Source organism: Accipiter gentilis, chromosome 4 (assembly GCF_929443795.1).
Source record: "Accipiter gentilis chromosome 4, bAccGen1.1, whole genome shotgun sequence".
In the NCBI taxonomy this organism is placed as follows: Eukaryota; Metazoa; Chordata; class Aves; order Accipitriformes; family Accipitridae; genus Astur; species Astur gentilis.
The window spans coordinates 9,716,346-9,740,830 of record NC_064883.1 but is presented as its reverse complement, the minus strand read 5'-3'; the positions used below and the strand labels follow the sequence as shown (position 1 = coordinate 9,740,830).

The following is a 24,485-nucleotide window of genomic DNA, read 5'->3' as shown; positions in this document are numbered from 1 at the left end:
AATTATTCAGTGTCTAAAAAAGGGCAGATATCCTTCCTTCCCTAGAGGAAAAAGAGATTGTCTTAGCATCTTCCCTCCCAGTAACAACATTTATTTAGATATTCAATGCTGGATCTCATCTTAAAACCAAGCTATTAAAACTCAATGCCTGAAATACAGATCTGTGATTAAAGAATAGTCCTAGAAAAACTACTTTAAAACTTCCACTGTATTCTTCAGTATGTCAAGAGCTCCAGCTTCCTGCTAAGGTCTGGGTAATAGGATTACCCAGGCTCTATCAATTACTCTATCAAAACAGAGCTCCTCTTTGATGTTAAGTACTTTAAGATCCCCATATGGAAGGCAAAAAAAGTTTAGCCCACTCTGCTACATGTAAAATGTTACCTAGTGAGAGACTAGTGTACATTATTTTCTTAGCACTGTACTTCTCCTCTGCGGTTTCATTATGTGACATTTTCATTCATTCCAATATAAAGTAAGTTTCAGAGTATTCAGAGTTGTAACACACAGACACATTAATCACCAGCCTAATACATGTCCTGTATAGTAGCTTTATTATCTTTTCAAAGCAGAGCTGTAAAAATAGAGAAACTGTGATCTTTTATGCTATCCTTTAATAAAGTTATTTTTAAAATGCTATAAAAATGGTTTCAGGTTTTTTTCCAAGCTACAGCTTAATGCAACTAACTCTTGTACATCCAAAACAGTAAAGTCTGAATAAGTAGTTTTAAAAGTCCCTGTGGACTTGTAATCTAGCAAGAGTGAAGAACTCTAACCACTAGAGATGGAAATGGGAAGGAATCCTGAGTTTCAAGTTACAAAACATGCCTGTGCTTTTGTCATTCTGACAGGGCACCGCCTTGCAAAGTACTCTCACTTCTGTGATAAATTGTAAATGTATTCCTGTATGCCAATATTTAGCTATTTAGGGCAAGGGGTGTGTGTGTGTGTGTGTGTGTGTGTGTGTGTGTGTGTGTTGTTCCCCCCCCCCCCCCCCTTATTCTTCTTCAGGCTCAGTATCAGCCTAACTCCTCATCCACTTAAATTTATCAGCATTTTACGCTTGGCAAGACTGTGTCAATGTAACACAGCCTTAGTAGGCTTGTGTCCTCTTTCATGCAAGGCATGAAGTGGATCAGCCATCAAGGGTGAGCATCTTGTCCTCTGTCAAGGCAATTGGCGGGGACTTGAACAGCAGAGCACCTTGCACTTCACGAAGCGAATGTGCTTCCAGCAATACAGATTGATGCTGTTCCCTTCCCTCCCTGCTCCTTCTTCTGCAGATGGAGGAGGGTACATCCACACATTTATGGCTTTCAAAAAATACCACTTTCAAAGACCTGAAAGCTCAACTCCATTTGGAACAAAGCCAAAGTGTTAAAAAAATCCATGCCAGTAATAAGAATAGCAATTGACAGACGGCTTCAAATATGGTCTGGTCATTACATGCCACTGTTTGTCCTAGTCTCCTCAGGTGGTAGAAACGCACATTAATTGAAGAGAAAATAATGTACTTGATTTACATGCAACTTGTACACCTATGCCTTGGGCAAGCTAGCACTTCTGGACAGAAATCTGCCACAACTGTGCAATTCCCCTGATGGGAGATGCAGTTGGGATATTTGCATGAACTGAAGTCAGGCTTGAAGAAAAGTTTTTCTAACTAGAGATGATTCCTTGGTATAAAACCAGTACTACTGCAACAGACTTTTACTAGTCCAGCAGGAAAACTGCCCATCAGCTCTGTATGAAACAATCACGCACCCACTCCCAGTGTCACAGGGTAGGGCTCTGGCTCGCACACTGGTGGGCTTTGTGTGGCCACTAACCCAAAGCAGGAGACTCTTCTGCCATTTTCTGAAGATTCTCAAAATTTCTCAACTTTTTCCTCCAATGAAAACTAAAAGTAGAACAGCAAAACCAGAATAAAACTTGCATCTCATCAAGTATAATTTTAAATCCATCATTCAATGGGTCTCTCTCAATATCCAGAAATTTCACCCTGGGCTCGAGAAGTTTCCTTCCAGAAGGTTCAATAGGAAATCACAGGCTTTTGTAACAAGTTTTGGGGTGGGCAAACCTGGGTCTTCCTAAGAAACAGATGTAGGTGAAAAATGTTCAGGGAACACAATGACACACATTACCCTGAAGCAACTACACCTCTGACAAGGCCCCTGACCTGAATTAACCACTCGGAAGCATTTCGAGACAGATGTGATCAACACCCTACCACAGCCTGCAACCAAACCCTTCTAAATGGTGGTCAAAATGGTGGTCAAATGGAGATGGTGACTGTTTTCTTACGGTACTCTGCTGTACAAAGTGAGCGTTCCTCTGAAATCACCAAGGAGCTGAGGTTGTTCGGCATACTGGAAGGCAGCACTTCTCATGTTAGTTAACAGTCATGAGGCAGATCCCCCTTCCTCTCTATCTCCCCTCTTAATTTAAAAATTTTTTTCTTCTTTTTTTTTTTTTTTTTTTTAAATCAGAGCTATTCTGGACTTTCAAAAATGAAAACAATTTATCAAAACAAGGACAAAATTTAACTCATACTTTATTGAACCCTTTAATTGGGGGGAAAAAAGATTAATTCATTCACTTTTATTTTTACATCTGGTAAAAAGTATGGAATTCAGGTATTTTGTGCCAAGTTTTGACTAGAAATGAATTTTTACATCCAAGTAATAGATGACTAGGGAAATGGAGTGGCTTAAAATGCAAATGTGGGGATATTAATTATTGTTGTTATTGGGACATTTACAAGAATAGCGTGGCACTATTTTAGAACCAGTAATGTCTAATCTTTTAAAACTACTGTAACAAAAATAGAACTAGAATAAAAACAAGCATTAAAAAGTGAATTCCCATAATGTTTTAGTTTGTTTTGTCTGAAAATTTATTTGAAGTCTGGAAATGCCTGGTGCATGTATTCAGTATTTTGTAACTTAATTTGTTCAACAAGAACGGCAGTATTTTAACAAGGTGAAACAATTTCATGATTAAAGCTCTGCCTGCTTCATCAGTACTAAAGAGCTAACGGAAAAATATCTGATCTTTGTAAGGCAGAGACTCATAATTTAACTGCCGAGAACAAATGAAAAGTGTAATTCTTTTTTTGCTGCCTTAGTGGTAGCATGTGGCGATAGCAAAGTATTAGCATAAGCCAGAACTTGCTCCCACTTTTCTTTCCAGACATGTAACAAATATCTGATGGCTATGCAAATTTCACCCAAAGCAAAGTGTCCCAGCTGGCAAGCCATACATTAAAAGGTAAATTACACAAAGCTGAGGCCATCTGGACTAAAATATTCTCCTGTCAGTAGGATTTCAAGCTCACTAATTCCACAGAACTAAGGACAATATATTAAGTGTGGACAATGGTATTTTGAGGTGTGGGCTTTTTACCAATCACCATTTAAAAAAAGAAATTAAAAGATGAGAATGGACTACAAACTAGCTTTGGTATTTTCTTGGAATATAATTTTTGAAGCTTACATAGCCTAATTTTAGTTGTACTGTATACATATGATACATCAAAGTTCATAAATGCCCATTTTTTGACAAATGGCAAGTTCAGGGAGCCAACAGATCTAAGCTATTACATGAATGCCAAACACAAAGAATTTGAAATTTGAAAGAAGTCTCCCAGCATATACATTTTCACACAGCTGTCAGTACCGCATGTTTCTGTGCAGTCTTTTACTGGAAAGCAACCCTTGACAGAACACCTTGATAGTTTTGTTTCTTGTTTAAACCAGACTACCAAAGCAGAAGAAATGTGTAGGAAAATGAACAGTTGAGGGCAGAAAAAACTAACCAAACCTTTATAAACCACAGCAGAGTCTCCACTTATGTTAGTAGAAATTTCTGCATTTAATTCACATTAAATTGCCCATCTTGTCCAGTCTTGAAAAACTAATCTCTATGTTACGTATTATGGAATTTAAAGTAACATCTGTTTCATTGAAATTAAATTAACATACTTCTATTTGATCAGCTTATTAAATGTAATTCTCAATATGCTGCAGGAACAGACAGCAACTAGAGAGATGCAGTTGACAACACCACCTGTCTGATATAAAGTACTTTTTACCATAGACATGGAGGGATCTGTCAACAGTCAGCCAAAGCATCAGACAGATTAGGAAGTGACACAGGCAGAAAGATTACTTGCCTCAGATTGCGAAGCAGCTAACTGATGGGATGGGGAACAGAACCTGTGCATCTTGACTCACAGCTTCATACCTTCGCTAATGGCTTTCCCAAAAATCAAATGATGCAAAGAAAGAGCAGTTTGTTAACTTGTGCTACATTACCAGATACAGTATTTGAGGAAATACAACATTTTGGTATTTTACATGCTACTGGGTGTATTTATTATACTCATCTTCTAATTTCCATAGAAAACACTTCCCATTTCATCCCCATGTGAGGTAAACGGAAGAATTGAAAGTGTACCTTCATCTTAACTTGGCTACTATCAGTAATTTTCAACAGTCTTCAGCAAAAGAGGTACAACAGAAGGGATTTCATTAAAACACCTCCCTGGTCTGCAGCTCATCTAGCAGTGTTTGAAAAATACATATTCTTAGGCTCACAGTTATAATGCATGAACAAGGGTAAAGAGCGAATATGGCCTTCTTGTAGACCCCATTCTTCTCCTTTCACTCTTTTTTGCTATCTGGTGAGATCCTATGCTCCTCCTCACAGCAATGAGGCTTTGATATCCTGTCACCACCTCTTAACCTACATGACACTTCTTAAATCACACAGCATCTCACCAAATCAAATCTAAGTCATCAGCTCTGTCCCTATTGTTTCAATGCACTGAGAACTAGAGATGCTCTAAAGTTATTCAGGGAAAAAAACACCACAGAGGCATGGTCTGAATTGCATTAATTTCATCTTCACAGGAAATCAGGAGGGGAAACAAGAGAATACAAATACGCAGCCAGGCAGCAAGAGCTACAAGGCTAACGGTGGCCAGTTCTTACAACTCTGAGCTGCTTTGGCTGAACTGCTCCTCAGGGACTATCCGGTTTTGTTCTCCTCAAAGCTCTATCACAGACATGATCATGAAAATGCTGCTTTCTGTGAACTGTTGCTCTCATGTAAAAGTCTTGTCAGTATACCCTCCTTCTGTCTGTACAGTTTTTAGGTTTGATACCCAAAAGTAAATGTTAACATAATTATCTAGCCAAGTCTTCAGCATCTGTCACTTGAAAACTAGGGTTATAGTTCAGATACTGTGGACTAGTTGTTGAAAGTTAGCAGAAAACTGGCTACAAATGAAGTAAGCACACAGATCCATCTGAAGACCTACTGTTCAAGACTGATAGCATTCATCCCTTTAGATACCACTTTCTGTCATGGCCACCACGGGATCCCCAGTCCCAATTTCAGCTTCACAGACTTTGCCTGTCTTTGGCTGCAGCGCACAGTATACTCAGAAAGACAGGTGCCAAAAAGACATAACTGGAAGATTTAATTTGGGCGATTTCTTGGATATCTGGGTGATTATTCTTATAGTAAGTTCCTCCTAGAACTGTTCCTACCTTACGCTGTTCTTTACAACTCCCACTGATCCAAAGCCAGCATTATAGCAAGGCACTTAATTTCTCATAGATGTTTAGTGAATTCCCCAAGGACTAACCAGTAGTTCTGGGAAATACTGCAAGAAATGTTTGAGTGCCAAACAGAAGGCCACAGAGAGTTTTCCATTATATGATATGGACAGAAAACAAATTGCCTATGACCAGCAAAAATGATGGAAACCTGCTTTCTCTAAGCTCCTACGTGCCAAGGCTACTCCAGGGCTGCATTGCCAGACAGCATTTAGCAGCTGAGTCCTTTCCCTCAGTACCCAGAGCATTCACTTGGGTCTCTCTTGCCCAGCCAACAACTTATTAGATGAAGATTAGATTAATTTATCTAGCTTTGAAGACCTCTACCCTACTCTTAAGCTTCGTAAAAAACGGCCAGTAGGTTCCACAACTCCGATTAGCATGAAGTATGGTGGGTTCCCAGAAACCAGGCTTCCTACATATGTTTTGGGAGATCACTTTTTATTTATTATAGAATTTTCTTTTGCCAAATACATTTCCATATACTTTGGAACTAAAACCAAAGATTAGCAGCTTCAAGTGCTAGCTAATTTGATTTCAGCATTGTTGACAGACAAATAAAAAGAGAACTATTTGTTGGTATCATTCTTCTGAGGTAATGCCACTAAGTCCTAAATATTCAAACATGCATCCATGAGACTTCTCCTGTGGCAGTGCTCACAAGGGAGAGCTGCAAGCACCAGTATCAGCAAATATCTTCTGAGGATGAGGAAACAAAGTTTTTAAGTGATGCCCAGCAGTGAAAAAATTATATTTACTAGAGGCAATTCAAAATAGAAAGCTTTCCTTTTACATCTACTCATCAGGATCTAGAAATAACCCTTCAATGAGAAATTTAGTGCCTCCCTTCTCTAACTGCAAAAATGAGATACTGGCCCCCACCCATCACACTGAAGGATTCTCTCTGGGCTCTGGTTGTGTTTCCTCTCCCTTGAATTCTCCTTTCTTTATATGTTTCAGTCATCCTATGTAACTCAGCTGATCCAGTCTTTTATTCCCCACAAATACTCATACCCCACAATTAAAATTTCTCTCTCATTTTCCCCTGACTAGAAGAAATCCTCCACAAAGCTCCCATGTTTGTACCTGCAAGGGGAAGCTATCCTCACTTTTGCTCATCAGTCTTTCCCTGTCCTCTCTTCTCTGTCAACAAAACCACCATCTTGCCTGCACGGTTCAATCCTGACACTTGTGCTGCAGCCCAATAATGACCAAGTAGGAGCTTCTCAAGTGTGATGAGAGATCCTGCCTACTCCTGCCTTTTATCTTCGTGCTTTTGGGAGCAAAGTCTCTTGCTTTCTGTCTCCTTCCTACCTGGTGATACTGTCAAACCACTTACCACACCTGACTTTCTAAGTCACTTTACACAAGCCTCAGTTTACTTCCACTGGAGTTTGAGCAAGCAATGTCCAGCTTTTACTGAAGTCACCAGTAGTGTGAAATGACTGAAGGCTGAAACCATATGAAACCAATACATTTCTTGTGGTTCTTTCAATGCACAGTAAGTGAGCACAGACTGGCTGCAAATTCAACCCAGACTTAAAAACCTCAGCAAATGTTCTTGTGAACTTGATCCAACCTTCAGGTTTGTTTCATCCAGTTTCAGGTTTCATTGTGAAAGTTTCACTGTGCCCTACATGCTGCCCCAATAAACGATGTCTCAAACAAAATGAGGACATCAGCAAAAATGAAGAACTCTTCAGATAGCAATGTTTTAGTTTTATACCATATGTGAGAACATGCATTGACAAGCAGTATGCAATTACTGCTGTTACAAATCAAAAATTGTTCACGGTTAATGGACTTCTACCTTATTACAATTTTTGCCAAGGAACTATTTTCAAGAAATGTGGATGGAATACCTCTGTGCCATAGTTCTTTTCTTTCTCCATCATAATCATTTATGACGAAACTGTAAGCCTTTTCATCACAACACATGCACAAAACACCCAGCATGATTTTTAGACATTTGGGTTGTGAAATAACTAAGCCCAACTTTACTGAAGCAGTATTTTCTGCCTGCATACACCACCACTGAGGTAGCAAAGGGAAAGGAAAAACATAATGAGGAAACTGAACATCTTTTATGCATCACATGAATACAAAGCCAAAATGCACTTACTTGCCTAGCTCACTGAACATATGACATCTTTTCCTATAAAGCTTGTTCTACTGGCAATGTTTCCTTACTTCTCAATCATAGTAAAAGAATAATTAAAATAAAAAATCCCTAGACTTACTATACTTTTAGGAAAGGACATAGGTTGTTATTTTAGATTGCATATCATGTAAGCAAAATCTTGTAAATTTTGTAGTCTGAAATAAAAACTAAATCTGTGTTACATTCAGTTTGGGGAATGTTTAATCCCTGCACAAAAATACTGTTAAAGAAAAAATAAGCTTCATAATATTAATGGTCCAAGTCATGTAGGAAGACAGTCAACTCCAATCTCTCACAAGCAACATGCTGCTGAGATGACTGAAGTTAGTCCTGATTTATGTAGATGTGATTTGTAAAACAAGTCATTAGAAACTGCAACAGGAGGTTTCCCATAACAGATTTTGAGGTGGATACACTTGAAGTCAACGTACCATTCCAGTCAAGGGCCCTTACTGGACTGGCCCTAAGTCTAAAGGGAAATCACTATTAACTGAAAGGGATGTATGCTGGTTTCCAGTAGAGCAGTGGTACTGTCTACAATTTCCTGTGCTGAGTTACACTGTTCTAACTGAACCAGATTTCACAGGCCCTTAAAATCTACGATGCAAATGACCAATTATGTGCACAGAACCTTAGGTGTCAATCAGAATAAATGAGGTTGCACTACACAGCACATTAAAAGAAAAATTAAGAGTTTTTACCTATTGATTGTATGTTTCTTCTACTAGCAAAAAGAAGAATAAATTAATTTTATATAACTGCACTACAGGTTTCTACAAACCCTTTTTCCAGCTTTCTACATTAAATGGCGAACAACAAAGAGGGCAACCTCCGGGTGCATAATGACTAAGAACTGTGAAAGAGAAATCAGTAGAAAAACTATAAAAAATAAAGGGATATGTTTTACATGGGAAAATTAATGGGAACAGGAAACCTAAGTACTCCCCTGCATGTATGTGAAATACCCCACAAAATGTAATTTTTACAGTATATTTAGCAAATTATGAGAATTACATTTAGCAAGAGGCATTTTTTTATTATTGAAAATGGTAACACTCTTGATTTTCTTTTTATTAAAGAGTTGCTATATAGCACTGCGTGCAAATTCAGGGCATTTCTAAGATTTCAACATAGGTAACAGACAGTATTTCTGTAGTTGGTCAGATCCCAAAGATCCCATTAAAAGCATAAGCTCAAAGTTTCAGTGCTGGAAATATTCAAAACAGGCTCTTATATTTAAGCTCTGTGGTTATAAAGTCAGCATCAACCCTGCTAGTCCTCTGTATAGAAGACAGAAACTGTTCAGCTGTCTCTTGCAAATAGTATTGCCCAACTGACCTGGTCTAAACTGTTTAACAACTTTTGGTAAATACTGACCTTTTAGAAATGCCATGCAAGCAAATGAAATAAGAAATAATAGAAAAGGAAGTCGCACATAAATGCATAGATTCAGCTTGAAAAGAGGGATGTTTTGTAATGTTTTGGGGTTTTAACCCTTTATTGAAGATATTTCACATTGGAAGTTAGTGTAGGTAAGGAAACTATTTTCAAAAACCCCTCTGGTTTTGTTGAAATTACTTTACATTGCGTGTAGCAGGAGCGGAGCTTACTACCACAAATTGTCAAGGAATGCACTACCACCACAGGAGCTATGGGTGAACCGGATGTTAACAGGAATGGTCCTACTAACTATGCTACAAATGCAAGTAACAAAACCTACCTCTTCCCAGCTGAAGAGTTCCGGTGAAAAGTTACTGATTCAATGCACACGGTCAGCCCCCAACACTGATGGTGGCAAATATGAAATATTACTTATATGCAACTGTGGAACAACCTGCCTCTTCTGCACCTCCATCCAGAGTGCCCCTTCATCAGCTTGTAAGGATGCACCAAGATTATACGCTCTCCTCAAGGCCAATAAACTGCTAGCATTGCCCAGCCAGCAACAGAGGGGGACATAAAAGACAGTGGCAGAAGCCTGAAGAGGCTGAGGGCAGCAAGCAAAGCACAGAAGAAAGTAGGAGCAGAAGCCAGCTTAGTGATCCTTGAGGCTGCAGGCCTCGTTATGACAGTTTCATTAGAAGTACAGATTAACACAACTGACACATTAAGAAAGGCCATTATATGGAGGAGAAGCTGAAAGAACAAACAACACATCAAAAACCCGAGATTCAGTAATCTCAGTCTAATGGCATTAAAAGAAAGTCAGAGGAAAATTACTCCAATCTTCACTATTCCCTGTAGTATACCACAGCAGCAGATACCAAAGAAATAATGGTGTATTGAAAAAAAGAAGGACATACTATTACAGGGGAAAGAGTTTAACATGGGCTGTCATGCAAACTTAGGATGATGAGGCTAGTCTCACCGAAATACCTCTCCATGTTGGTACAGGTGGTAGTGCCAAGCCTGTAGAGCACACACCTCTATCCACAGCTACTTCCCTCTCTGTTACGGTGTCTTTCGCATCTGTTATAAAAGCTACTCTAATTAGAAATGACGCAATATTAAACAACATGCAAGGAAACCCACAATTCCTCTGCAAATCAAGGACAAATCAGCAGTGTCTACCCCTGTGGACCATCTACACCTATAGATGGAATTATTGTTGTAATTATTTCCTGCCTGTATCCTCATACCCCACTTGGGGGAAAAAGATGTGCTCGATTTAAAAAAAACAAACAACAACCCCACCCCCAACAATAACAAAGAAAGAAAACTTTTCTCAGTTCTCTGGGAAATTAGAACAAGAAATCTAACGTCAGCAAATGGACTGCTTCAGGGAAATCAAGACTCAGAAAGTATTAAACCAGCCTGAGTAATTGTACTATAACTGAGCCAAATTATTGAATAAAGCCTCCCTTCAGTAGCATGTTTGCTGAACCAAGCAAGCTTTTTGACTGTTTCAGTCCACCTTAGTCCAACACAAGCCACAAACAACGTGTAATGCAAAGGTACCCAACAACTATTGCTAAAATGCATTGGATTAGACTTTAGAGCTAGACTTTCAGAAATCAAAGGTATATAACTGTCCACCTGTATTCACAAACATGTACAAACAGCTGTGTATCAGAAGTAGCCCATGCATGTGCACCAGTTTCAGGGTTTTATTTCTATTTCATCATGCAAATTCTCACTTTTACAGCCTTGTAAATTGTCTTCACTTTCTGAGGTGGGGACAAGAAATTTCAGAAAAAATCAAGGACAAGATTGGAGCAATCTATCCTCTGTTTTTGCATTCACAACAACAACAACAACAAAAGGTAGTCCCAGGATACAGAGGAACCTTTTCTTCTTACTTCTGTTTTGATCATATTGTAAGTTCCTTTACTATATAATATCAGCTCACAATCAAGGCAGTCAAGCTTCACTAATTCCTTGCCATAATACATAATTTCATTGCTCTCTTTGACTCATGTTTTGTACCCACCAGTTGCTTTCAGTTGACTTCAGTTTTAACCTTCATTTTGTTTTGCATTTCCACGGCATGAAGCCTAGTCGGGATTCCAGTGCACAACACAGCTTTCTTCCAGCTCTGCATTGAAGGTGCTTGGCGACTGTTATAACCTGTGTTATTCTAGTCATAGATCTCAGAGAACTATCTTCCAAGAGCATTTTGCTGATGGACTGCAAAACTCTCTTATTGGCCTGGTGAACTCACCCACAGACTCATTAAGAACGTAAGGGAAGAAGCCAACTCCGTCAAGCTCTCCACCTGGTCTCCATTTCTTGGGACACTGGAGTATTGCAGAGGAAGTGGTAGGATAATGAACGCATCCTTGCAGGAGATACAAACTTTCTCTCTGGCTCAAAATCAAACTTGACGTCAACCCAACCACAAAAACATTTAACAAAAATTAAGGCAGAGTCTAACACTTTGGGGCAGATTTTATGTAGTGGAACATGACATCAATATTCTTTCCTCACGAGCCAAGCTCACCAGCACTAAGAATATTCTCTCATCTGCACTTAATCTGTAGACTAGGCTATAGACTGTCCTAAAGCATGACCTGGAGAGCCTCTGTATGCAACCTCCAAATTGCAGCCCTACTACTGAGCCTCTACAACAGGATACAAAGACATACTTTGTGCTGCAACTCTATTTTGTTACGTGGCCTTTATGCTCACAGTTCCCATCCCTCATTGAATACTAGGAAGACTTTGCAAATGATATGCGAGAGTCCTTAGCTCAAAGCGTTACATGCAAAAATGAGAATGAGGGAGAAGGGAGGGGAACATCAAGTGCCCCATAGACACTTGAGGAATTATTCTGGAATGTAGTTTGTTACATTTTAATAAATTACAAATTAGTGGGATATTCATTACTGGAAGGAATCTAAGAATACGCAATGTACTAAAATATCTAAAAGCTAGTAAAAGGGGGGGGGGGAAAGTAATGCAATAATTTGCATTTTGAACTACTAAATTTATTTGAAAAAATATCATTTTTAGTCTTGCTATAGATTAATCCTAAGCATGCCTTTTTGCAACAAATCTAAATGGGTAGCATTACCACAAAGTACTGTTATTTTTTTAAGAATCAGTAAAGTTAGAAAAAGAAGCACAACTACTTTTGTACAAAAGACCAATGATAAGTAAACTTCAGATTTAAAAAAAAATCAGCCCACAGTCAATGAATATTACCAGCAGCTGGTCTGGACTGCTCTGGGATTCCAGGGACGGTAAGCTTGCCAATTTGGAAGTCATCACATGTAGCTCAGATGGTCACGACAAGCTTTTAGCAAAACACTGGACAGCAAGGACCTTTCCTAGAAAGTTATCTACTCTGCCTGTAATTTTCTCTTGTGCATATGTTTTTTTGCTGTTGTTGATGGCAATTTAAAGAAAAAAACATATCGGGATAGGAGGTAAGTAGCTGTATACAGCAGCCATTTCTGTGAGTGGTAAAGACAGAAAGAACAGCCAGTTTTCAGCCATTTTATCTCAGATTGTACTTGAAAGAAAACTAATGCACATATGTAAAATTTTTGCTCATCTTTCACTCTGAAATCAAAGCATAATAGAGTTTTCACAAATTCTTATTTCTGCAGAGGATCTAAACCTGGCATATTAGTGTGTTTTTCAAATAGCTTTGTGAAAATGTTAAATAACTGTAACATAAAGAATGAATGTATATTATTACTGGAATCTAATAAGAATAAGGGTCTCATTGTGCTACCATACACAGAAATACATACAGAGAGCACTGATACCCCACACAGCTGACAATGAAATAAATATCGGAATACAATTTTTTCATATAGCAAACACAGTCCTTCTGAAAGCACTACTACTGCTTATGATCAAATTCAAACAACACAGAAAAGAAACTGAAGAATTTCTCCCCTCCCTCCCCAAAATGAAGTGACCTGTGCAAGAGTAAATGGAAAATACATGCAGAAAGCTGGGAACTGGAGCAGGACTGGCCAAGACAAAAATTAGTACCAGAAAGCCAAGATGGTTTTTTCATCAATTTTGGCATGCCACAGGGACAAAAGATGAAGAAATACCGATAAAGACAAGGATCCTGAAAGTCTTGAGGATTTATACTGGTGGCTCGAGTGTTTGCACACTAAACTACACACACAGAGGTGTGCATACACCCACTTGCAAGGAACGGTACTGACTTGGCAATGCTTCTTTTACTTGAGATTCACGAGATGGAATTTTTTCTGTCCCTGAGTCTTTCATATGAGCATTACCAAAAGAAAGCTAATTACCTCTCAATTAAAAACAGAAAAACAACCCCACAACTAAAACACATTCTTTCAGTGTCCTACGTGTTTTAATTCATCACATAATTTTTATTTCAGGGCATGGCATTAGGGCTTTTCCTTAAAATGCCAATCTTCTTTTTGATCTTTACTGCTGACATGAAATAAAAGAGCTGTACATTATATAAATCTTCAGTTTCACTTAGCTTGAAACTGATAAAAAGAGAAAACAAAACCAACTGCATAAATCCTTCCAAACCAAAAGGCATGCCCCTTACCCTAACATTCATTTCTGCACATCTTGTTTGAATTATCATCTGAAGTTTGTCTTGTTCCATCTCCAGAACAAGTCAAATAGCAGAGCATAAAGATATGGCTACATGAATAAAAACACATGATCTACTTGGTCACTGCAAACCTAAAAATAAGCTCAGACAGAAAAATATTATCTGGCAATTGACATGCTACTTTGATCCCTTCGTTTCTGTATTCTGTCACATGCATTCAATCCAGCAGCTACTGGAAGCATTGGCATGCACCTTCAACATGATGAGAATCAATAGCCTGAGGGAATCGCTGCACTTTTAGAGACGTGATATTCAATTCAAATAAGACAGTATCACATTGCAGAAAGGAAAAGTGAAATTTGAAGACAAAGGGAAAGAACTTTGGTATGAGGCACTATAAAATGTAGCAAGTCTGAACAGGTGGCACAGCAGTAGTTTATCAGATTCACTGGCTCGGATTTTCTTGTACAGAAAAACTGATCTCCAGTAGGATTCCTAAAACAGAAGTCTTTCTTGTCTCCACCCTTTTGCTGCTGAATCATGACATGAGAATGAAGACAGTGTATGCTATATTGAACAAAAGTTAGGATGGTTTTCTTCTACTTTTTTTTTTTAAATTTGTTTTTTTCATTCAAAAAGTCAAATTAACTATTTTGAGATTAAAAATCAGTTTTTAAGGGTTTTTAAATATTTCTTTGTAGCATGCCTCAATTAATCTATAATGTACTACCAATAATATACCTTCAAAGTTGAAATCTCAGGCCTGAGTTAGAAAGATTTGAAGTCTGATCTTCTGCTTATCAGGTGAATGCTGCAATGAATACTTATTTTAGAGGAAAATGCTCACTGTTTCAGGATTGTTCCATTTTGCATATGCCTTCTGAAAAAGCATCCATTAAGAAAGCAAGCAATGAAGAACAAACTTACTTCTCTCCAGCTTCATGACTTTAAGAATTAATTCCAAACTGTGTCCCAACAGACATTCCAATGATGGTACACAGAAATCAAGAGGCAAATAGGAGAAATGTGAAAGAGGAGAAATGAGGTCCTACCCCAAGCCAGCTAACAGTCTTATGATTAAAACACTCCTAAGGGATCAGAGAGTAGGAAACTGAATCTTGGTCTTTCACACGTTATACAAACAACTTAATGCTCACACTCTTAGAAAAAAGGAAGCAACAGAAATTGCACTGCTTCTGAGACAATGTTCTATAGAACTTTTTGGTGGCACATCCAGTTATTGGGTATGACCTCTGAGAGGCTACAATCTTTCATTAGTTTCTTATTTAACTACTGCTGATAGCTTAACACCTGGAAAACCTGTCATAGCAGGACCACAGCAAAAAGTACAATGTGTTGCAAAAGCTGTGGATACTGCTAGGTAGCTTTAACATAAATTGCTACACTTACCAAAAGCATGTTTAACTCCTGTAACTAAATGCATACACAGAACCAACTGTCAGTGAAAACCCACTGAACACACAGCAGAAGATATCCCCAGTGATAAAGAGCAAATCTGAATGGAAGTGGCCAGGGGCAAGAGTGAACCTCCTGTATAGAATGGACTAAGAAGAACTTTAAATTTCTATCCAGCACTGAGCATAGTACTTTAAAAAAAAAAAAAAAAAGTTAAAGTAAAATAAATAGAGGACCAGTATCCTGTGGCTTGGATGCTCTGCTAAGAAACTACACAGAAGTAGTCAAAGGGCACTGCCTCCAAATCCAAAACATTCTCCTTGTTATTGCATTAGTAACATAGTGCATACTAAATATATCACTACCTAAAGACTTAGCACTTTCAAAAATAATTTTCAAATGATCATTAAATCCTATGGTGTTAGCTGTTAATTTTAATCCCAGAAAAAATAGGTAATAGCGGTAGAACCCGAATGAGTGAGCTGGACAAGATACAGGGACAGTTTGCAGTGGTTAGAACTTTACATGCAATTAATTCCTTTCACAAATTCATATGCTCACAGAGATGATTGATTTTACTTCTAGTGGTATTAAAAAAAGAAGCAGAGTAGGGAAATTTGTTCTTGAGGAGTCAATGACCATTGAAAGGAAAGGGAAATGGGGGGAGAAGCCTGGAGCCTACAGGAATTTTTAATGGTAACGGTGAGGCAATATCTTGCTAGTTAAAAATAAAATCTGGAGGGAGGAGCAAAAATGTTAGGACTGGCTCAGAGATGTGCAAGGACAATCTCGGACTATTCACCCAAGAATGCCATCCAGTTTTGATCCCAGGCTTCATTTGTGCTACCAGTTGTGCAGAAGAATAAACTTTACAGACATTCAACAGCCTGCCCACAGGCATCACTGAAAACATTCACCCCAGTGTGCTGTAACTGCTTGCAAGATTGATGCTTAAAACGTATTTTATTATGTAAGCTTTCTTGTATGATCCCAATTATCAATAGAAAACCACTATTAAAAAAGAACCTAGGATAATGTAATTTAAAGTATTTTGGTAGCTTTTTAAAGATTTTAAGATTACAACAGTCTTTGCTTTCAACATTTTCCTAATGGAGCTATTATGCGATTGCAGTATGTAATTAAGGCAGCTTAGTTTCAGTTGTAGGTGCATTCTGGTTTCCTTTTTTCCCCATCATGATGAAAATTTTTTAATCAAAGCAATTTCTGTATCTAAGGAAAATGTATTTTACAGATACTGTATTAAATCCACATTTAATAGTTCTTTTTGCAGCACATGCTTCCAATAATACAAGTTACTATAGCACTTCCCACCTTCTATTTTCAAGGTGAAATCAGTTATGCTTTCCTCCCATTTCTGGTAGTTACCATCTCAAAGTTGAAATACCTTCTTTAAAACTTAATTGTAAAGGATTTTTCATTCATTAAGTTTTGGAATAAAAGCTCTTTATTTTTAGCTTCTTTTTTTTAGCATTAACTTTTTAGCCAGAGGATGTATTTGTATGCCTCTGTTGTCTTCTCACTTGCGCTAATAATGCTGGGATGTTTGTTTTGGTTTTTTAAAAAAAACCCAAATCATTCCCACAACAGCTGTTTTCATCACTAACAGGTAACCAGCAGTGTTCATATTAAACAAATTTTCAAATATGCAAATACTGAGGAGTCTCTCTCCATTAGAGTGCACAAGCCTAAAGGCCTTGACAGTGTGCTGCAACCCCAGGGCTTCACATTCCATAGTAATACAGCAATCTCGAGAACCATCACCTCCAAAGTCCAGACTAACAGACTCTGAGGCACAAACAGCACTATGTAGGTCCCAATAAACTCCAAGCAAAATTCTTAGTCATGTTAATTAACTTAAAGCTATAAATACTGTATCTAAGTAGTAGTATAAGCAATATTATTGCCGCCAATCACTGCATTTCAATGCAATACAAAATATAAAAGTGTCTTGACCCCTATACAAAGGAAATACCTCTAGAAAGTACTGGAGGATGCTGGCCCAAGTGCTCATTTGCAACTACTCCTGACAGATCACAGCCAGTATCCCATTCATGTAGTAGCACCGTTGAGCTCCTTGCAGACAAACCACTCCTGTATTTATAGGATGGTAGTAGATGAACTGTATCTGCTTTGAGGGCAGAATGTCTTACTGACTCCAGTTTTGACTTCTAAGAAAGCAAACTAAAATTTAGTAGGGAACAATCATCAATACTGGGGACTCCATTAAGGCTACACTAAACTTTGTCTGAGAAAAGGATTTGCAGCAATTCAGTCAGTGCCTGGTGCAAGTGTTTGATGTTGTGATAATAAACCATTATGACCTATAATTTATACCTTGTCCACTGGTTTTAAAAGGAACGTTATCTGTCTACATGAGGATCACACACTATGGAAGCTGCATCTGTGTGTAGTTACTGAAAGCTGTAATAGCAGTAAATCTCCAGCAGAGACAGAGCCTTATAGATTCAGACATCCACAATCTGAAGGTTGTTTCAAAACTTAAGAGCACATACAATATTGCTCTATTTATATGCCTGAGAAAATAACAAGGGGTAGAAGGGAAATGGAAAAAAGAATATATTTCAGGTTGGAAGCAAAGACTCCTGTACCCTTCTGTCTCTACTATCTGCTTTACTGATACTTTATCCTCCCACCTATCAAAGCAGACAACCCAGATTTATGTTTTGTTTTGTTTTAGCTTATAATGGCCACCATACAACAGGGCAATGGGCAAAGCATAAAGCACACCACTTAATCTTTCTACCACAACATATATTAAGTGTACATCTTAACATACAATTTTGACGGTCCCTGAGAATCATAAGTCCCTATTTTCCCAGGCTCGGCGAGAGTGTATGGCCCACACAGAACATATTGAATACACAAACCTGCAGAGGAAGATTGTTTTAAGGTCTGGAACTCACAGCAGGAACTGAGCTAAGTTCAGTTCCACTTGGAAGCCATAAAAGCATGCGTTTAAAAAAAGTGCAGCAGTATCTGGTGTTTGATATCTAACAGTATGCAACATGTTTATGACATGTATTAGGCTACAAAATCTGAGTTCATAGCCTGGGACAACAAAGCAGAACTCGGCTCTGGCATATGTAGTGGGAAATAGAAAGGCATGTCTCATAGTGTAATGGATATTGCTGCTCCCTCAAGAGCTTGAGCTGAATAGAGCAGGTGGTTCAATGAAAGACATTAGCACTTTAGAAAAAATTAAAATACAATTAAAAGAGCAATTAAATAGCAGCTGGTTTAAATAAGAGTCAATTCAGATTGGGTTTTACTATAAGAACAACTCAATTCAGTTCCACAGAATTATTTCTCAGAATTGAAAGGGTAAGAAAGTTTGCACAAAATACGTAGCGAGTAACTCAAACTGTCTCAGTCACAAAGAACTCAGTTAAAAAGGGTACCAAAATCATGAACTCTAGATGAGGTATCACTTTCAAACTACTTTAAAAGTAGTCTGATTCCAAATCGGACAATCAAGTCCCATGGCACTTTCTGTGGTCTTAAAGCAGCTTTTCCCTAATTTAAAAAACCAAAATTCCCTCTCCATCACATTAAGTACAATAACCACAGAAGCAACAAAAGAAAACACCCAAGTATATAATGGAAATAAGAAAACATACAAACATATATGACAACATACCAAGCCTACATATTGGGAAAAAAAGAAAAAAAAACATTTTATACATTAAATGAGATCAACACAAGTAAGTGTTAAAAGGGTCATGGTTAATTTCAAAATATGCTTTAAAGGGTAGGACCGTCTCCAGGAAGAACAGGATTTACTTGCCAAGTAGGAAATCATGTCAATACCAGCTATTCTTAATCATAATAGTCTCATGTAGTGGAGAAAATTTAGTCATTTCACCAAAACCACTTCTTACTTTTATAGCTCAAAGTCTTCTCTGCCTCCCCGCCCCCCCCCCCCCCCCGACACCCTTTCTCTACAGCAAATATTATACAAAGCCAAACGGTGGAATCTGTGTTTGAAAAAGTTTGTTGGATTTCTTTTTTTTTCTTTCTTTTTTTTAACATGAAGTAGAATTAGAAAGAAAAATTTTGCATCATGTATGACCAATGAGAGTTTGAATCAACACATTCTATCTTGAATTAAATTTTGGGTTAATCTTCCAGGCTTGTGAGTTTGTATCTCAACCTCTAGACAGGAAGAATACAAAAGGAAACTGCTGTCCCATGTATAAAAACCAATAATCCCATACAGAATATTTTCCAACAAATGCATTTCCCAAATCAACTAACTGGAACTTTCAACCACAGCACACCTGATCAAAAAAAATCAGTATGATGTAAAAGAAGGCAAAATAATCCTAGAATAGCAGCATGTTGATCTACCTAGCACAGGAAAAAGGGTTTTAAATGAGGAATTACACTTCCCATACAGTGTTCATTTAGGATTAGAAGACAGCTTGGCAAACACACTGAAAAAGGGGCACTGCAACTGCACAAAATCTTGCCATCTTTCCCTCCCATGCAGCATGCTCCATGGGTCACTTTCTTCCCAGAGGAAAAGTAATCTGAGCTACCTTCATTTAATTCTGAGATGTGCTTAGGTGAGAAGGAAGATAAGGAGCAGCTCTCAGGCTGCTCTTTACCACAACACAGCCTGAGACACAAGCAGCCCTTCCATTCCTCCATGCTGGAATATTCTGGAGGTTTCAGTTCTGCCATCAGTCAATAAATGAAAAGCCAAGGCTCTGTTATTTAGATAAATGCTTTAAAAATTGGTTTAATTTCTTAAATTTTTTAAATTTGGTGTTATATAGGGCCGGTAAGCAAGATTTTTAAAGATGTACACTGTGGATTAAAAAATTCTGAAGCACAGTAAAAAATTCTATTACATATTGAGCTATTATCAGTTAAATTTCACTTTTGATTGATGAAAAAAAAAATATTTCTTTCTCCACTCAGCTGTGCAGAGTACAAGAAAGCAGAAGAGTAAGCAAAGACAAATTATCTTGTTTTGCACAAGATTTAGCTTAAACATAAAAAGGCTAAAACCTTGTCCTGTAGGCATTTGCGCAGTGCAGCTGAAGGGCTGCTTGTGCCCTATATAAAAGTGATAAAAAGTTTAATTAAATTTTAATTCAACTGTCTTTCCAAAACCGGTGTTAGCATAGTGTCATATAACATGAAACAAAACAGAGTACATACATAAGCATACCATTTTGGCATATGCATATATACATGTATTGTGCAAACAAAGATCAGTTATACCTGAAAAAAACCCACACTTACCTGTTAATGTAACTTAGAGCAACATAGGTTGGCTGTTGAAGTTCTTGTTTCTCTAATACACGTGGGTCTGTATCTGGAATAAAAAATACATCCACTGAAACACATGGGATTGTATACTCCAAAGTAACATAAGTGAAGACAAGAGATACAAAATAGCTCAACCCAGTTTAGCCACATAGAGTATACTTAGCACAGCACAATCATTCGTTCATTCATTCATAAACACAGTATTGCATTACTTTACACAAGAATTTGAAACATCAACAGTGATGTAATTTCCAACTGTCACACAACCTTTCACAATCCCCCTCATAAATATTAGTTTTCACTGCTTTCCATGATTTACAGTGTTAAAAGTTTCAAGCTTTCTTGTTCAATGTAGCTATTTCTAAATATGGTTGACACATTTTGAGATGTTTCAATAGCGATTTGATCTCTTCAGCTGGGACTTGATACTTCTGCATCTCTGAGTTTTGCGTTCTCCCTTCTCTACAGCTTATTTTCTGAAGCTCTCAATCAGGGGTCATACAAAAATGCACTTGAAGGAAATGCTTGCCAAGCAGCATTGCCCACCAAAAGCCCTGAAGCAAACACAATCCAATTCCCTCAAGTGCTAAGTTTCTCACTCAAATGAAAGAATATGTTTTCAATCACTGTTTTCATTGTCCTTTTCAGTTAAGTTTTGCTTTCATCTAACGAAGAAGTAGTCTTGGTTTAATTTTCTGAAACCAAAACCAAGGGTGTATGCCCATAGTTTATGTAGTTTTCTTATATAAAAAATAGGATTATATCGAGGTTTCAAATACAGCCTTGCCCTACATTGTAGATGTGCACCTTTAGGAGCTGAGCATAAACAGTCTTTCAGAAGTTCCCAATGGAAAATGTGCATCATGCCTGTGCAGATTACTACATAGTCATTAACAACATATTTTATGCATTACTTTAAAAGCAATTCTGGGTGCAACTTCTGCATTTTAACTATAAAGAATATAAACTGCTTTTACTAAATGGCTCCCCATAGCACTGCTGCCATCCATCTTTTATTTCTGAAAAGCATCTACTTTGTCGGGGGGGGTGGGGGGTGGGGGTGGGGGGTGGGAGGGTGGGTGGACAGGGGAAAGAGGAACCCCAAGCAAAAACTGTATTTTGGATTGTTCTTGCTTTGTCCTACAACTTTAAGCATTCTTAATTTTTAAAAGCTTATTATCTTGATAGCCACATTTGTTTGACCTGATCAGTTCCTTCTGGTGGTTTTTGTGGGTTTTGTTTTTAAAACATGATAAAATTATTTTGATATCTGTCTCTGCTGCTCTACCTTAAGGAAGATTTTTAACTGAACTGAATGGGGACTGTGTTTGAGGTAGGTGCCTTTGTCACACCACTGCCCAAAGCAGATAATGTCTTTATTCAGTGAGCAGGGAATCCCCTGTCCATTCTCCCCAAAGCTCAAACTGATCCTAATTTTTCTTCCTACATTTGCTCCTGCAAAGCTGAGGCTCCAGGATTTGCTAACATGCTTTTATCAGTATGTCCCTAAAGAGAAAAATACCTTTAAGCAAGTTCAGAGAAGAGGGGTAAAAGCACAAGTGCCAATCCAACCAGCAATCCCAAACCTGTTATCCTTAAAAGGAGCAGATCTTGCTGGTGCCAGCGGAAATTCAGTAAGTACCAGCACACTATGCTAACCAAAGACAGCAACGTATCAGCTGTCTTTCATGTTATCTTTATAATTCACTTCTCTGAGGAAGTCAGGTTCATGCAATACATACAGATCTTTCACTTGCCTTTGTTTCTACAAAACCCACACTTATTTAGCAGGCCAAGCATACAACTGCTGTCATGGTGAGCTCTGTTAGATTTACACCTCGGTGGTGCATGGCCTGCCATGAAACTGTCTTGGTCCAGAACATTTGCAGAGCATTAATCCCAGCCAGGACTATTTGAGAACTGCCTCAACCCAAATTTAGGCATCTGTGGTTAAATGACTACATCTTTGCTAATCCAGTTCTTAAATGGGATTAACCTCCACCTACAAACAAAGGTTTCTGTGACTGAAGGAGACAAAATTGGGGCTGGTTTACCTCAGAGTGCTGCATGTATCTGTGGGAGAGGACAAGGGAAAGCTCTAATGAAGAGTCCACCACCCTTCTGCTGCTCGCCAGCGGCTCACCATAACACCAGCTGAAGATGAAAATGCGAAGACAAAAAACAAAAGTCCCCTAACTTTTGTAGGACTGTGTTATCAAAGCACATAGAAATTTGCCTGCTGGCACCTGCACAAAGCAGAGTCCCATCTCTCTGTACGTGCTGCCTGACACATGAGGAATGAACTGCTCACAGTCCCTACTCAGTTTATCTATCCCTTCCTATAACCCGATTCCACCAAAAAATAATCCAGGAGGTGGTCAAGAAAATCTTGTATGAATTTAGCACTCAAAATGCTTGACACATTTTTATTTGTCTTGCAACCAGCTGCTGATTTGCCAGTCACGAGAACGTTGCATTCACTTCTGCACTGTAGCAGGAACCATAGGTAACACTGTTGGATATTATTTCTCTTCCCCAGCTCTAACAACAGAAGAGAAAAAGAAAGCACAGAAACTTGTGCTGGGGCACAAACCGCATGGCCTTCAGAGAAGAGCAGAGAAGGGCAGAGACCAGGCCAGCTGTGCCACGGGTGCCAGCAGCCATGTGGCTCCGGCACAGCCCTTCCCTAGGTGGAAAGGCACGAAAGCCACACCGGCAGCTCTGCTGCACCCACCTAAAACCTGCACAGCCTTGCTATCCAGGGCACACATACAGTTCACTCACCACTGCCAGCTTTTTTCTCACTGTCTTAAAATCTCACCGATCCATTCCTTCCCGCCTCCATTCCCTCTTCCTCATCCTCTGCCCAACCTCAGCCAGTGCCTTCCTCTCTCCTGCCCCTTCCTAACCCCAGTTCTTGCTACTCATCCCGCCTCCCATCGTTCTCTCCTGCCCTTGCTGTCATGCTGCCCACTCCTCCCCCCTCAAAATGTCCTAACATACAAACAAGTCAAAAATCACATAGAGATATCTATAACCACTTGCTCACTCTTGTATCACAGGCCTGGACATACATAGAACTCTTTCCCTGTATTGCCTCTCCCCTGCAGCCTCTGACTCCACGTCCGTCCCCGCCCCCCCCTTATTGTATCTTACTTCCAATTTAGCCAGTCTCGACTTACTTTCTTGATGTTAATTAGTACACTTTTGAGCACAGGGTGAATATATATTATTGTTAACAACTACAAAAAGACCAAAATCATCCCAGGCTTGCTTAAAAGAAGAAAAAAAAAAAAGACAATAATTAGCTTTTTTTTCTTTTTTTTTAAGACAGCAAACACAGCTACAGTGAGATTAAGTAGCAGTATTCCTTGATGCTGAACATTCAAGCCTGGAATACCAGTGCTCTACTTCTCTCACACCTAAGGACATTCATACAGATCCTAGCACCATTTTATAGCACCATTCATGCTGCTGAAAGCCACAGTCTCCAAACACGTTACTCCACTGACCAGGACGTTATGTATCAGCCAACACTCTCAACTATCTGACTCAGGGATGAGGAGCAGGGGAGGCAAAAATCTGTTGTCAATCTCACAAAATGGCCCTGTATAATGTTAAATGTTTAGTCAATGTTTCTTCAAACATGCATAGGCTGGTCAAAGTCAGCCAAAAGTAGCCTAAATAGTTTCCAAACAGACACCTATAATGCATTAAACATTCACAGATGACAAATCTTTTTCTTGAAAAGTATTTAAACAGTACAACCTAGGACTGGTCCAAGCTCCCTTTCTTATAAGAAAAATATCCTCACAGTACACACACAAAACCAACTACAGAATTTGAAGGGAATGGTTGATTAGCATTACTTTAACTAGTTACCCTTGTTTCTTGAATTAACATGGGCTATTGGAGATTTGCCACTTCATCAGTTTTGCTGTAACACTTTGAATCTGGTAGAACA

At 38.5% G+C, this 24,485-nt stretch overlaps 1 protein-coding gene across 2 annotated transcripts in view; it reads right to left on the bottom strand.

Annotated features, from left to right (window-relative positions):
• Positions 1-24,485, bottom strand: part of JAZF1 (JAZF zinc finger 1) — a 199,660-nt gene that overhangs the window by 69,796 nt on the left and 105,379 nt on the right. For both annotated transcript variants that reach the window (XM_049798738.1, XM_049798739.1), the window contains exon 2: positions 20,495-20,567. In XM_049798738.1, coding sequence (XP_049654695.1) covers positions 20,495-20,567 — 73 coding nt within the window. The remainder of the gene's footprint in view (positions 1-20,494; positions 20,568-24,485) is intronic.